Consider the following 15,968-nt stretch of genomic DNA (forward strand, 5'->3'; position numbering starts at 1 on the left):
CCTATTTTCCATCCCATTCATTTTCCATTTAATAACAGTATAAATTTGGGCAAGCCATTTCACCTGAATGACGATGATACCTCCTGCGTAAGATTGTTGGAAGAATTAAGTGATGTAACTGCACGTCAGTACCAAGCACTAAGCCTGGCGTTCAATAAATACTCTTCATTACCTAGATGAGAAGTGACAAGTTGGCTAGGTGTTTAGTTTGGCTCATAGTTTAAAAATAATACATTTGGATCCTTTAGGTGAGGCATCCACTTTCTAGTTTGCACATCCTTCCCTGCCTCTCCAATCTCCCGTTTTCCATACAGCAGCTTCTCTGATTTATGTTACCAGCCTTCCATTCTCCTAATTTTTTAATGGATGATAATGAAACAGACTTTGAAATTACATATAATCAGGGCTGCTCTGGCGCCCATTATGAGCTGCACAACTCTAGGACATGTCATTCATTTTGTTGCCTACTATGGAGCCCCTTGGGTTGGACAATGTACAACATGAACATCTGTACATTGCAACCTATTTCATGAAGCTTAAAGGCACTCTCTCAGCTCTTTTAAAAGCTTTCACAAGAGGCATCCCTGACTCTTACAACACCCACTAGATAGGATCAAGGTGGGTGTAATATGTCCAGTTTATTGATGGGGTAAGAGGCACAGAGTTCATCAGAAGTGTAACCCAAATTCCTCAACATTCAAACTGGGGCTAAGGACCAAGTCATCAGGTCCCCACTTGGTACTCCATCAAAGTCAAGATTCTGCACTAGAGCATCTAGATTTCCAGAAGTCTCTCATAGAGCACCAGGGAAAAGTCCTAATAGAAACTGCTACCTCTGTAACAAAACCACAGATGGAATTAGACTGGATAATAACCCCTCACATGTATACACAAGTTTAAATGTCAAATGTTTCATGAACATTTGAATGTTTGTAAATTACATGTTTGAATGTTTGTAAATTGCATGCTTATACCCATCATAACATTTGTTTATTAGCAAAGCCTTGTAAGAATGGACAAGGATTATTATACCCATTTTTGGGTCACAGATGCTGAATTTGGGGGACACTGCCTCTATACCCCTCTAAAGACTAAAGAATAGTCTTATCTACTTTTTAGGAATTGTGGGGAAGTGCCAGTCTGAAATAATGTCTATAAAATCTAGGGAGATGGTGACAGCTACCCACCTAATAATTATGGTTTTAAGATACTGGCTATAAACACACCACACACAAACACACAAAGACACACACACACACACACACACACACTCTCTAATGAACAAACTATAGTGGAAAGTTTTCATATTGACAAACTTGTCAGTGGAAATAGAACATGCAAAGATAAACAGTAAAACAAAGTTGAGTCTGACTACCACGTTAATAGCTGAGGTCTTTATTTCAATTTTTATATACAGTAAAAGTGCTGCTGAGAATCTGCAGCGACCAGACAAAACATAAATGTAATTCTCTCTCAACAATTAGCAGCTTAAGATCTATCAACTACAGTGTTAACGTTCACACGTTCACAAGTGTCATTTCTGTACTTTTCAATTCGTGCAAGTGAGTTTTTATTCTTACACACTTTGATAATACACACTTACAGTCTAGTAGTCAATGCCTACTGAGGGTATCACCTAGCATACACAACACACAGACAGAAATGTTAACTCTTAGAGCCACATTCAAAATTCCCAGTTTCATTTGGGGTTGGGGATGGGTGGGTGGGAACCATAATTTTCCCTGTGTCAGTTTGTTGATTATAATGTTTGGTTTTGTTTCGGATGCATATTTCCCAAAACTGAAAGACAGCTCCTCACTGGAACTCACTCAGAATTGAACATTTCATCTGACTGTACCGCAAAGAAACAAGAAATCAGAAACAAAACCAAGTGCAGTGAAGATCACATGAAAATACACCATTAGTACATGGCTAGCAAGGAAGGCTTAATCCCAGTGTTTTTCTTGGCATCAGATTTTTGCCTCAATTGGGTAGAAGAGGTACAGGAGAGACAGAAGATTCCAGTCTGTAAGTGTAGAATTCAACCTACTGTTGCTTCTTAAGGACCCAGTGGAGTAGAAAGCCTTCCTTACTAGGATGCAATGAGTACATATACCAAGGAATTGAAATTGGGGCAGGCTGAAGTGCCCTTCAACTATCATAAAAAGTGTAGAATGTTAGTCATTCTACAGCTTGAACAGCATCACCCAGGCCAATCCAGCCAGCCTCACTCACCCAGGCTAGGCACCAGCACTTACAAGTAATCCAGGAATGCTTCATTTCAAGGGGAATGCACACAGTCTTTGTAAGAGAAGAAGCATTAAAGCTAGGGTAAGTTTCCAACCATAGAACAATTGTTAAACTGTTAGACTGAATATGCAAGAGAACTTAGGAATAGCCACGATGCAAAGAAACTCAAAGGCAACAGGGATGGGCGGCAGAAGTAGAAAGAGAGGGAGGGCATGAAAACAGATGCATGATTACTAATAGCATTAAATGCAGACAACTGTTGGGCCCAGTCAACAATAAAGGGGACAAGAAAGCTAGAAAGCCATTACTGTGCCTAACCTGGACTGAAGGTCCTTCCTAAGACAGTTTGAGAAAGAAGGATGGAAAGCCAGTGTGGGCCTGTTTGGCTGGGAGCCCAGGGGGCCTTCCAGAGGTCAAAATCTCCCTTTGATAGAAACTGTCCCAAGGCAAATGGGAAGGCTTTCAATACATCTTCCAGAGCCCACCAAACTTAGTAGCCTCTACACAGCTTAGGGGACTCCAAGGCTCTAACTTAGAAAAATTAGAGGATTGCAGATAAAGTATCTTTTCAATAACTTTGTGGGGCTCTCTTCTCTGAGTGTTTAGCTAAAGCAGAAAGGGAGGAGAATCTGTGCTATTTCGACCAGTTTTTAGGGTCCCTTGGCACGTCTGCCTAAGGTCACTGCACTGTTTTTAGGCAAAGTTAACATTTTAAGTATATAGGCTTGGGAACAATTTGTTTTTGGTATGAATATGAATTGGTTGCAATTATATTTTAAAAGAAAAACCACCCATGTGGTCCCTGTTCTGGGTGCTAATTTTGTGAGGGCAAAAGAGCTAATAGGTGTACTACAATCATCTGGAGGTGGGCAAAGATTGGGGTACCTGAGTTAAAATATCAAAGTGATTATGGAAACAACATGCTGACTCTGAGAAGGCCAGCCTGTCCAAACAAAAGGAGGCTGGAGCTGTCCTGTAAACCATCCTCTTAGGGCAATGCTAATCTAGTTCCAAAAGCATTTCCTGGTATGGGGGAAATATGCAATACATGCTTTGCTACACTTTTCAGGACATATTATACGCCCCTTGCTCATCACTTGGTTGCACAAACTGAGGCCAAGAGGGAACAGCAGGTGTGACCCAATACTACAAATACTATAAAAAGATAAACAAAGCTCTCCAGGTAAACTTCTAAAATTCCAGTTCCACCAGGGTGATGAAATTGGTTATAGGATGCGGAAGAAGGCTCAATTTTTCTAAACTGTCTGTACATGTTCACTGAGCACACTTATGCTAGTAAGTCAGTCTAGATTAACAGGAAGCTGGCCAAAGTTCACACCCAAAACCTGGGTCCTTCCAATCTGACATTTCCTTTTCTGCTCTTTAGGGAGAACCACCTTCATTTGATTCTCTCAGGCAGACAGAATAAAGCTTTGAAATTAAGGATGCTGGGGCCAAAATGCAGACAGAAGACTCCACATCACTTTGGTTTCAGTAATTAGGAGGTGTTAAAAATAAATTAAGGAAACATAAGGAATTATTTATAACTCTCATAATAGTCTCAATTTTTCCTAAAGACAACCCCAGCCCAAGGTCATTGGGTAGACATTTTCTTGGGGATTAAAAAAAAAAAACAAACAACAAAATCCCTATCCTACCATAATGGTTTGTGGTAACAGCCTCCCTCTCTCCCCACACACCCCTTTCCTCTCCAACCAAGTCAAGCCCATAAAATGGTCGTGTAGGGGTGGGAGGGATACCAAAAAGCAGCAGCAGCAGCCAGAGGAGAGAGTTTAAGCTGCATCTCAAAACAAGGGCGGCAGAGGGCAGCATTTACAGCAAGTCTTACTTTACTCAAACTGTTTCAAGACAAGAGGGAGCAGCACACTGAAGTATCCACACCATTTCTTCATTTAAAAACATCACTTCTTTATTTCAAAGAAAAAATAAAAGACCCTCCCAACCCTTTCCAAAAAACCCAATAATAATAATAACAATAATAAAAAATCCTATTAGAAACCATAAGGAAGCACTGAGAGTTTGAGTATTACATTCTTCAAGTATGCTGTTCAGATTTTTTGTTTTTAAATTGGTGACTATACACATATTAAAAACAAAACAAAACCTTAAAAGTGCGGCCAAAGGAGTTCACTTAAAATTATTTAGAGGGCTACTTCAAAATACTGTAGTAGGACTGTGCAATGATCCTGTGGGGCATGATGCTCTCACTTTTGTGTCCTAGCAAAGGCTAAGGTGCCAGGTTCAAAAGTGACCATACTTCCAAGGTTAGCATGTGTGGCCAACTTGTATGAGAAAGTGAAGGAGATCCACGTGTTCTTCCATGGACAAGGAAAATCCACCCTGAATCCAACAATTCAGACATGGAATGTGGTAGGACTTCACAGTAAAGTTAGTCTGGGAAGGAGAAAGGTGGCGAGCCCAGACAAGGCAGGGTGCTAGGTTCAAATGGTTTGCCCTAATCAGGTTTTCTCATTTCTTTAGTGGGTTTTTAGTGCAGTCATTCAAGCCACAATTTAGAATGCCCTTCAGTGTGCTCCAGATTGTTGGTTCATGTTAAAGGACTGTTGAAGATTTGCATCCCAAGGAAAATCATGCTACATAAAAATGATCCAAGATTTTTGCCCAAAAAACTTCTTGGATAAAATCTAAAAAATACTATTGCAATTGTGTCTCTTGAAGAAAAAAACATTATTCTAAATGTAAACAGATTCACTCAACTCTTTTGTTGTTGTAGAAAACTTCAGAGTAGGTTAAGATGCTGTCTAATCCTTCGCTGCATGCACTCGCCAGAGGGTAGGGAAGCAGCTGCCTTCTTGTACCAGCATCATCTGGGGGACGAAAAGAACCGTTCCACATAGCTGAAGAGGGCATCCCAGTGCTTCCAGAGAAAGGCAATGAAAACCACAAGGAATAAAGTGCTGAACGTCCTGCTGCGAGTCTTCATGAGGGGAACCACGCAGTTTGCCACCGTGGAGACAAAAACTAAAAGGACCGCCATGACGGCAAGAAGGATGTTGATGAGTTTGCCCAGAAGGTTGCGGGCAGTGGCATTCTCCAGCCCTTCCAGCTGCACCACCTGCTGCTGCTGCTGTTGTAGCTCCATCTTGGAGATGCGGGTCTGGCATGCTTCCAGGGCCTCCTGTGGGCCAGAACAGTGAATAGTTAAGCCTTCTGCTCACATGTACTCCGAGTGGCTGACATGCCTCTTGGGCATGCCAGATGCCTCCTGAGCTGTGCCAATGATTTTAAATATGCTATGGCTTGAATGTGAAAGGCCAAAGGCATAACTCATGTTCAAGTGACTATTATTCACCTAATTGCCCTCCACTGAATTTCTATAGGATGGCTAACAGGAAGCAGTGGCCACACTTAGATTTGGTCTTGAACATTTTAATGACAAGTCCTCAAATAAATGACTTGCTTATTTTTTTAAATTTAAAATCATTCATTTAAGTTACACAGTACACAAATACTTGTTCAACATAAAAAAGTCCATATAGGACATTTCCCTTGATATTTTCCTCAATTCCAGTCCCTGTCCTGAGATCATGCTGTTAGTTTGGTGTGTCTTCATCCCTTCACCTGTGTTTAAGTATATACATCAGTGTGTCTAGGGAAATGTATGGAGCTATTTTTTGATTTTCTGTTTTAATATAAATAGTATTATACGATGGGAACTGATCTGCAATTCGCTTTTGTCACTCAACGGTGGCCCTTAGCAATCTCTCTGCATCAATATGTAAGGATCTACCTCATTCTTTTCAAGAGCTGCAAAACATTTTAAAGAATGGATATGTTACAGTTTACTTAACCAGTTTCCTCCTGGGGATATTTAGGTTGTCTCCCACTATAGCAGTGATGCAGTGAGCATCCTTTGGACATGCTTCCTTGTATACACTACCTGGGTATGCACCCCTTTTTAGGCTTATCTCTGTAAAGGGAACACTATGACTGAGGACTAGATCAAACATTAAAAATGATCTACTATTCTCAAGGTCATTATATAAATTTCATCACAATATTCAGGGGACAGAACCCATTTCCCTAGCTGCGGTCAGACATGCTCCAATATTCGGCAATGGTGGAGCCCTGGTTTTTCTGGTCCTGGTTTCCTGGTGTTTGAAGTGAGGCCCTGGCAACTTCAGAATGAGGCCAGCTAGGGAACAGACAGCGGATGCTGCTCAGCACATAAAGATCTTGGAGGAAAAAAAATAAACCCAAAACAGAATTCTGGGGTCTGCAGAAGATGGCAGCTGGGCAAATGATCTGCTATTCCCTTGATTCTTTTACACTGCTGTAACACAAGTTTCCTGGGCTACTTTCCTTCTCTGACTAGCTTATTTCATGATGATTTCATATGAAACCACTAAGAACTGTTTCCTTAGAAATGCTTCCCAACTGGGGTTTTTTTTTTTTTAAAAAAAAAAGGTTAAATGTTCTATTTCCCCATAGAACAAAACAGTTGGCTATTGGCTTTAAACATTACTATCTCATGTGCTATGTTCACAAGCTGCCTGTGAAAGGTTTGGATGTGGCAGCTAGGAGGACGAAAGCCCCTTCCTCATAGAAGGAAAAGACAGGCAAGATGGCTGGGAGACTCGTCAGAGCACCTCTTGAAGCAGTAACCAATAGATGTAATGCATGCAGTTTTCCATATACTGGCACTACTGTGACCCTAAGAAACATTTCCCAAGAACCCAAGCAGGTATACCATCCCTATGAGAAATGCATCTCAGGTGTATTACAGCTGGTGTAAGTTTCTCTTGAAACTCTTATCCGCCTCATCTTTTTTTTTTTTCTTCTTTCTTTCTAATTCTCTAGTCTTTTCCTTTATGCCTCATCCTTCATGCTAACCTGGATGTCCCGGGCTCGTTCGTAAGACTGATATGCAATTTTCTCTTCCATGCTGGCCAATTCCTGCTTCAAGTTCAAGATTTCATTCTGGTGGAGCTCCGTGAGGTCATTTAGTTGTTCTTCTAATCGTTCACATCTGAGAAAGGGAGGAGGGGGAAATCAGAATTTTATGTAAGCTTTGAATATTTTTCCTTCACATTCAACCCCCAAACCCATTTAACCCCAAAAATCCATTCTGCAAAGGAAGAAACTAAAAGTACAAAGAAATTGAGTTGCCTAGGGTGACAGGACATGCCAGTGGGTATAACTAGGATTAGAGCTCTTAGTCCCTGGAATGGACAGCTTGTCACAAGGCCATACCACAACAGCAACATGGCTTTTCCACAATCTTCTCAACATACAGCATTTGCAGGGATGCCAGCAGCCCAGGTTAGCTTTGAGCATACTTATAATACTGAAGCCATTCTTATTCTGCTCTGAGCTTTGTATGGGGAGGCAAAAAAAATAGCACACAATTAAGCCGATCTCATCAGAAGATAAATGGCACATCAATGGAAACAAACCTTCCAGGAGTCACCAGTAGCTTATCCCAACACTGGACAGCTCACTCACCTGGATGTTCATGATTCAGAGCCCTAGAATGCCAGAACCAGAAGGGCCTATCATCCCACAGTCATGCACAGTGTCTGGGACATATCAGTCAACAAATATTTACTTAGGACCTGCTATGTACCAGGCACGGTTCAAAGTACTGGGAGTACTGTGGTAAGCAAACAGAGTGCCTGTCCTTGGGAGTTTACGTTCTAAAGGAGGAGGCAGAAAAACCAAGAAGATTCCAGGTATGGATGAGTAAGATGAAGATAAACAGGAGCGTATGGTAGAGAGTACTTGGGGGCTGGCTTAGCTGGAATGGTCAAGGAAGGCCTCTTCCCTATTCAACTCTCGTCAACAATGAGAGTTGTAACCTGAATGATGAGAAGAATCGAGGCTTGTGAAGATGTGGAGGAAGAGTATCTTAAGCAGAAGAATAGCAAGTATAAAGTTCCCAAGACAGGAACTAGTGTAGCATGCTTGAGAGACAGAAAGTAGACTAGTGTGGCTGTAGCTGAGTAAAAACTGGGAAAAATGGAGGAAGATAAAGCTTTCTGAGAGAAGGGATTATTTTATTCTTCTTGTATCTTTAGAACTTAGGACCACCGATAAGGTTTACTCTACATGAAGACGGAACTTTCGTAGGGCATCTAAGGACCAGAGGATTGGAACAGTTTAAAGGATAAGATCAGAGATTCCAGGTAGAGAAAGAGAATGGGTGAAGAGCTGGAGGTAGAAACGTATAGGAGACATTTAACTTGAATAGTGGGTCTATGTTGGAGAACAGAGGGAAATCAGGTTTAAAAGCTAGGCAGAGGAGTTGGGACCAAGGAATAGTGTTGTCGTTGTTGTTAGGTGCCATCGAATCGGTTCTGACTCATAGTGACTCTATGTACAAGAGAATGAAGCACTGCTCGGTCCTGCACCATCCTCACAATCATTGCTATGTTTGAACCCATTGTTGCAGCCACAGTGTCAATCCATCTCGTTGAGGGTCTTCCTCTTTTTTGTTGACCCTCTACCTTACCAAGCATGATGTCCTTCTCCAGGGACCGGTCCCTCCTGATAACTTGTCCAAAGCACGTGAGATGACGTCTCACCATCCTCGCTTCCAAGAACACGCCGGCTATTTCTTCCAAGACAGACTAGTTTGTTCTTCTGGCAGTCCATGGTATATTCAATATTCTTCACCAACACCATAATTTAAAGGCATCAATTCTTCTTCAGTCCTCCTTATTCATTGTCCAGCTTTTGTGTGCATATGAAGCGACTGAAAATACTATGGCTTGGGTCAGGCACACCTGAGTCCTCAAAGTGACATCTTTGCTTTTCAAAACTTTACAGAGGTCTTTTGCAGCAGATCTGCCCAATGCAATATGTCGTTTGATTTCCTGACTGCTGCTTCCATGGGTGTTGACTGTGGACCCAAGTAAAATGAAATCATTGATAACTTCAGTCTTTTCTCTGTTTATCATGATGTATGTTGCTTACTGGTCCAGTTGTGAGAATTTTTGTTTTCTTTATGTTGAAGTGTAATCCATACTGAAGGCTGTAGTCTTTGCTCTTCATCAGTAAGTGCTTCAAGTCCTCTTCACTTTCAGCAAGCAAGGTGGTGTCATCTGCATATCGCATGTTGTTAACGAGTCTTCCACCAATCCTGATGCCACATTCTTCTTCGTATAGTCCAGCTTCTCGGATTATTGCTCAGCATACAGACTGAATAAGTATGGTGAAACGAATAGAGAGTAATGGGCCCAAAGTAGACTACTGAGTGGGGGAGTCACACGATGAAGACAGTATTTTAAGAAAATGAATAATCTTTGAAAAATTAGATAGGAAACTTAGGGGGTAGAGAGTTTATGCTAATGGGGGAGGAACAATTTGGAAAAGGAGGGTGAGTGGTCACACAACTTGAAGATTGTAATCAACGTCACTGAATTGTACACGTAGAAACTGTTGAATTGGTGTTGTTTTGCTGTGTAGATTCTCAACAACAAAAATAAATTATAAAAACGAAAATGAGTTATAGTGGTGAAGAGGATAGACTGGGTATGTCAAGTGTGGAGTCCCAGGAACTAAACAGAGCTAAATAGGTAGGAGAAAGGTTGATGACTACAAATTAAAGAAGACTATAAACAGAGGGTAAAGAAAAGAGAAGGATAAAAATGTATCTGGCTAATGGTGACTAAAATGGAAGCTTCTCTGTTTGACAAAGCTGGACAGGACTCATCCCAGCAGGAGAATATACTACCATTGAGTACTACTCAGACAAGCACAAGCCTAACATTAGCATGTGAGCCTCACAGGATTTCATAATAAAAGATCAGAAATGACAGAACTCAAACATTTAAAATTACCCCCCTTTCTTTCTTCTTATTTTTAACCACATCTATAATACATAACGAAACCCTGGTGGCATAGTGGTTATGAGCTACAGCTGCTAAACAAAAGTCCGGCAGTTCGAATCCACCAGGTGCTGGCTGGAAACTACAGGGCAGCTCTACTCTGTCCTATAGGGTCACTATGAGGTGGTACCGACTCGACGGCAACGGGTTTGGTTTTTTGTTTTGGGTTATAATACACAAACTTTTCAGGAATACATGGAATTTCTATGTTTAAGGTAATTTTTATCTTGGGACATCACCAACATTCTTCCTTTCAATAATTACATAATCATTTATTTAAGTTTGCCAGATGCCATAAGATTATGTTAATATATTGTATTTTCATGACTGTCCTATTTTAGCCCACTGTTTTTTGGTGTTTGTAGTATTTGATAAATTCATTATTTTCTCTCCTTACCAGGGAGGGGCTAGAGATTGTTTAAAAGTGGTGCTTCAAAGTGTCAGTCCCTTAGGACTTAAGGGAAGGGCTGTGCCTGACTCTCCTAAGCTAAGAATCAGTGTTGAGTGGCAGGGAGGGGAGCATGGCTGTCACGGCAACCATGCTGAAGAAAAGCAGACCCATGCGACATCTTTGGCATATGTTCCACAAGCTACTACCCCAACCTCTTGGCCCACAAACTATATGGTCTTTCAGAGAATCTTATTTGATATTAAGCATGGTTCATAAAACCTACAACAGATTAAAATATGCCACCAGCAGCAGCAGCAATAGCTACCATTTATTCAGTGCCTACTAAATGAATTCATTTTAAAAACCCTAAGAGGGTAGTCGGTATTAATTTCATTTTACAGATAAGGAAACTGAAGCTCAGAGAGATACAGTGACCTGCCCTGGGACACACAGCTATTAAGTGAGAGAGAAAGGATTTGAATCCAGGTTTGTCTGACTTTATAACTCAAGTTCTTAACCTGTACACTGTGTGGCCACTTTGAAAGTACTCAAGAAGCTAGATCAACTAACTCACTTTACAGGTAAGGAAACTGAGTCAGATCTATAGTTGATCAAAATCACACAGCCACAAAGGTGTCTTGATAGGACTAGAATAACACGATGTTTTGGGGCTTGATGTTGAGGTGGAGTTGACAGGAGGAAAAGGGGTGTAGTCAATATAATCAATCAGATAATAACAAGTATTGGTGAGGATGTGGAGAACTGGAACCTTCACCCCACTGCTAGTGGGAATTAAAATGGTGCAACCACCTTGGAAAACAGTCTGGCAATTCCTTCAAAGGCTAAACACAGAGTTACACAGCAATTCCACTCCTAGATATACACCAAAGAGAAATGAAAACTTATGTCTACTCAAAAACTTGTACATGAATGTTCACAGCAGTATTATTCATAATAGCCAAAAAGTGGAAATAACCAAAATGTCTATCAACTGATAAATGAATAAATGTGGTATATCCATATAATGAAATATTATTCAGCTATAAAAAAGAAATGAAGTACTGATACATGCTACAATGTGGGTGAACCCTGAAAACATTATTTTGAGTGAAAGAAAACAGTCTACAAAGGACCACATATTCTATGTTTCCATTATATGAAAAATCTAGAATAGGCAAATCTAGAGAGACAGAAAATAGATTAGTGGTGGCTTAGGGCTGAGGAAATAGGGTGACTGGGGTAGCAGCTAAGGGGTGTGGGGTTTCTTTCTGGGACAATGACAATGTTCTAAAATTGATTGTGTGATGGTTGCACATTATCTACGAATATACTAAAAGCCATGCAATTGTACACTTTAAATGGGTGAACCGTATAGTATATGAATTATATCTCAATAAAGCTGTTAAAAAGAGATTATGGATGCCTGCAATTACTTTAAAATGCATCAAAAAAATTAGACAGATGAGGGAATGATACATGATAAAATAATACAATAAAATATGTAGAATCTAAGAGATGAGTATATAAGTACCATTGTTTCAACTTTGCAGCATGTTTGAAAGTTTTATAATAAATGTTGGGAAAAAATGATTATATGTGAGGTTGAGTCCTAGCTCTGCCTCTCATAAGCTGTATGGCCTTGGTTAGGTTAGCTCACTTTTCTGAGCAATTTTCCTCAACTATAAAAGAAAGTAATAATTTCTATTTTTTATACTTATTTGCGCACACATGGAGTGTCTACCAAGATGGATTTTCACAAGATCACTTTGTGGAAGTGTTTCTACTTCTCAGTGAGGAAGGCATCACATGAATATATGCTCCCTGAAAAGAACTGGCTAAAACCTTTTTAGCCAATCAAAATATTTCTTGTGGTGACTGATCATGATCTTACTCTCATTTTAGGCTTATCAGTGTGCTAAATTACAAAATAAATTCCAGTATCTCACTCTTTACATGTCTTTTTCTAAGATTACTGATATTCCATGTACCTCCCTACCCCATTAGGGTTGTTAAAATCAATTATGTTGTGAAGAGAAATATACCACAAACATTTAAAGTATTGTTTGAAAGATAAAGGCTCCCTGATTAGAATCTTAAACTCTAGGGGTTAGAAAATATCTTAGAGGTCTAGTTAAATCCCTTTCAATACAGGAATTATTTTTAAAGCATCCCTGACAAGCAATCTCTCTTTGAATTCCTCCAGTGGCAGGGTCTGATATTTTCCTAAGACAGTTTTTTTTTCCCCATTGTTACACAGATACGACTATTAAAAAATTCATTCTAAAACCTAGTTACACATAACTTACATCCCTGTTCATCTGTAAGGAGGAAATCTACCTACTCCAAAAGGCAATTGTGAAGATTAAGTGAAAAGACAGATGTCAAATGCCTGGCACAGATGAGGTGCTCAGTGAGACAGAGATATCCCGTGTGTACATTTGCTTTCATTTTTCTCTTTGGTGATCCTCCTAGATCCCCAAACAATTGTGAGCTAGGTAGTTCAAAAGGACTGCTTGTCAACTGCCATGTGGTCTCGAGTGTTCTGTGGTTCCACTGTTCACATATCTCATACTCTATGTCTGCTTCCCACTTCTGATTGTTCTCTCTAAGCCTCTATTTCTTTATCTATGTCCATATTCCCAGATAATTTCATCCTCCCAAATTTTTCTACTTATACAATACCTCATCTTGGGCACAGATGTCTTTCACCTATAGTTTTATCATGTTAAGAGTCAGATACCTTCCCTCTGTACTTAGAATTGCAGGCTGTTAAAGCCAGAGAGCTGTGGAGATCTCTGGGTCAGTGGTTCCCTACCTTCCCCACACCTTGCTGCCCACAGTGTGCCAGGCAGGTTCAAACACCAGAAACTCTCCTAAGAATGAAGGCAGTACACTATAGATTAACGTCCAGAAAAAACAGAATTTGCATTAAGAGAATCAATTGTAATTCCATTCCCTTTCCTTCTAACTTTCTGACTTACAGAGAGGGAAATAGAGGTTTAAAGCTTGCCCAAGGTCATACTGCTAAATAGGGACAGATCGTCCTAAATAGGGATAGTTTTTCCTTTTTTTTGGCCCCATTCAACTGTTATTAGGTTGCTAAAATACCTCTTTCCTAGATATTTTCATTCTGTTTAATGCTGCTGGACTTTCCTTAGAAAAAGTGAACTTTAAATTTTCTTTAGTTTCATGTATAGAGAGAGTGGCAAACATAATACACCACCATATTAATATAAAGAAAAAAGTGAAAAGGTAGTTTAACCTTAGACATGAATGAAATATTCTGTATTTCAATTGCCTGGACTTGTCTAATTATATTTTCTAAATTACACATAAGAATAATATTTTATACCTATGTGCATTATAAAAATGTATTATTTGTACCACATACATAAATCCCCAATCTCTAAAAAACTTCTTACTAGCAGGGGCAATATGCTACTACAAGAAACAAACAAAAGAAAGAAAATATCTTGGAGGTGAATGTGTTGTTTCAATTAAAGTAGGATAGTTCCCATCTATATATCATCTTTCCTACACTGAAGACTACCCCACTTAACTTCTTTCAATTTGGATATTATATGTTGTGGAATTTTCACTGCTTCCAGTATATTTATGGTATTTTTTCCTACAACATCACAAAAATGGGATTACTGCGCACACACACTCTCTTCCTCAACTCTGGGCAAGCCTCTCTAACTTCCTATTTCCTATCAGGAGGGTCAACACATACAATGGGCTCCTACCATTTCCCTGACTCAAGTCATCCAGATAGTTCAGCTAGTTCGTTCAGTGGCTTATTCCAAGCTTTCCTTTACATTGATGAAATTGCCTTACCTACCTTCCTTCACGGCTTGTTTTTTTTATATGTGAGGGAAGGCGTCTCAAGTAAATTTTATCTGATCTTTGCCAATCTCCAGAAAGAGTAGAAACTGCTAATTCTTATCATACCCTTCTGGAAAATAAGTCCTTCAGTGACTGAGTGATTTACTCATGGTCATATGGAAAATTAAAAGTAAGATCTCCTCAAGATGAGAATCTCCTCAAATGAGAGAAATGTACCTGCTGTTCCCAGAGATAGTACTTTATAAGCAAGTAGTTAGATAGCAAAGTAGCACTTGGGTTAAGTAGAATAAGCTCCACTTCCTGGGAGATGAAACAGACAAAACAGGTTAGAGGACTTGCCAAGGTGATACAAAGCTGCAGAACCCATAAGCAAGACCTGCAACCGATCCAGTTGAAACAGCTCCATTAATTCATTAACTAATAACTACCAGCATTTGCTTCCCTCTTCAAGTCATAAGAATTACCTGGAGAATGATGACTTTCTGAAAGAACAGAAAAGTTGCAGCTGTTATTGTGTAGCTGAAATTCTATTACACTTACACAAACAGTTGTGTTTGTGTTACCATAGTAAGCATCTCCAATCTGCAGGAAACATCAGGGAGGAAACTGAGAAGACCATAAACCTCGAGGCTCTTGCAAAATCTGATGAACAAAGAGGCTGGCAAAATGCCCTTGGTGTCTTGGAATGCAGATCTTCTGGGCTGCCCTCAATGCGTCGAGATGAACTTCACTGGCATGTCGCTACTAAAACACTTTTCCCTAATTTGTTCACCCAGGCCCTGGAAGTTTGTTCCTTAGCTGTTTTCACAACCTCACAACCCACCATCTGACAGCAAAAAGCTGACCATCCTTGGCAATTTTTAGTGCCACCAGCCTCCGTGTGGCTTCAATAACCTATATGTGAAATTTGGGTCTGAAAATATGCTTACACAAACAGCTCAGTAAAAATGCTTTTTGAGGTGGAGAAGTGCATGTGGGGGAGGAATTTAGGATTCAACTTAGTCTACTTAATAATCATAAACATCAAAACACTAGCACCAATAATAACAAGAACAATGATAACTACCTTCTCCTTCCCCACGCCTTTTATTTTTTGTGCTTTAAGTGAAAGTTTACAATTCAAGTTAGTCTCTCGTACAAAAATTTATACATACATTGTTATGTGACTCTAGTTGCTCTCCCTATACTGTAATAGCACACTCCTCCTTTCCATCCCTGATTTCCCACGTCCATTCAGCCAGCTCCTGTCCCTTTTTGCCTTCTCATCTCGCCTCCAGACAGGAGCTGCCCATTTAGTCTCATGGATCTACTTGAGCTAAGAAGCACACTCTTCACGAGTATCATTTTATGTCCCATAGTCCAGCCTAATTTTTATCTGAAGAGTTGACCTCAGGAATGGTTTTAGTTTGGGGCTAACACAGACTCCGGGGGCCATGTCTTCCGGGGCCCCTTCAGTCTCAGTCAAACCATTAAGTCTGGTCTTTCACTAGAATTTAAGTTCTGCACCCCACCTTTTTCCTGCTCCATCAGGGACTCTCTGTTGTGTTCCCTGTCAGGGCGGTCATTGGTGGTAGCCGGGCACCATCTAGTTCTTCTGGTCTCAGGCTGAT

At 40.2% G+C, this 15,968-nt stretch overlaps 1 protein-coding gene across 10 annotated transcripts in view; it reads right to left on the minus strand.

The window, feature by feature from the left end:
• Window positions 1-1,379: 1,379 nt before the first annotated feature.
• Window positions 1,380-15,968, minus strand: part of TMCC1 (transmembrane and coiled-coil domain family 1) — a 202,611-nt gene continuing 188,022 nt past the window's right edge. For 8 of the 10 annotated variants that reach the window (XM_004368356.2, XM_023741340.1, XM_023741382.1 and 5 more), the window contains 2 exons: window positions 7,126-7,261; window positions 1,380-5,410 (listed from right to left, as the gene is read on the minus strand). In XM_004368356.2, the coding sequence (XP_004368413.1) occupies window positions 5,096-5,410; window positions 7,126-7,261 (451 nt within the window). In that variant the 3' untranslated portion in view covers window positions 1,380-5,095. The remainder of the gene's footprint in view (window positions 5,411-7,125; window positions 7,262-15,968) is intronic. The other 2 variants (XM_023741415.1, XM_023741426.1) reach the window with 1 other exon arrangement.

The sequence above is a fragment of the Trichechus manatus genome, unplaced genomic scaffold (assembly GCF_000243295.1).
Source record: "Trichechus manatus latirostris isolate Lorelei unplaced genomic scaffold, TriManLat1.0 scaffold00001, whole genome shotgun sequence".
Taxonomy (NCBI): Eukaryota; Metazoa; Chordata; class Mammalia; order Sirenia; family Trichechidae; genus Trichechus; species Trichechus manatus.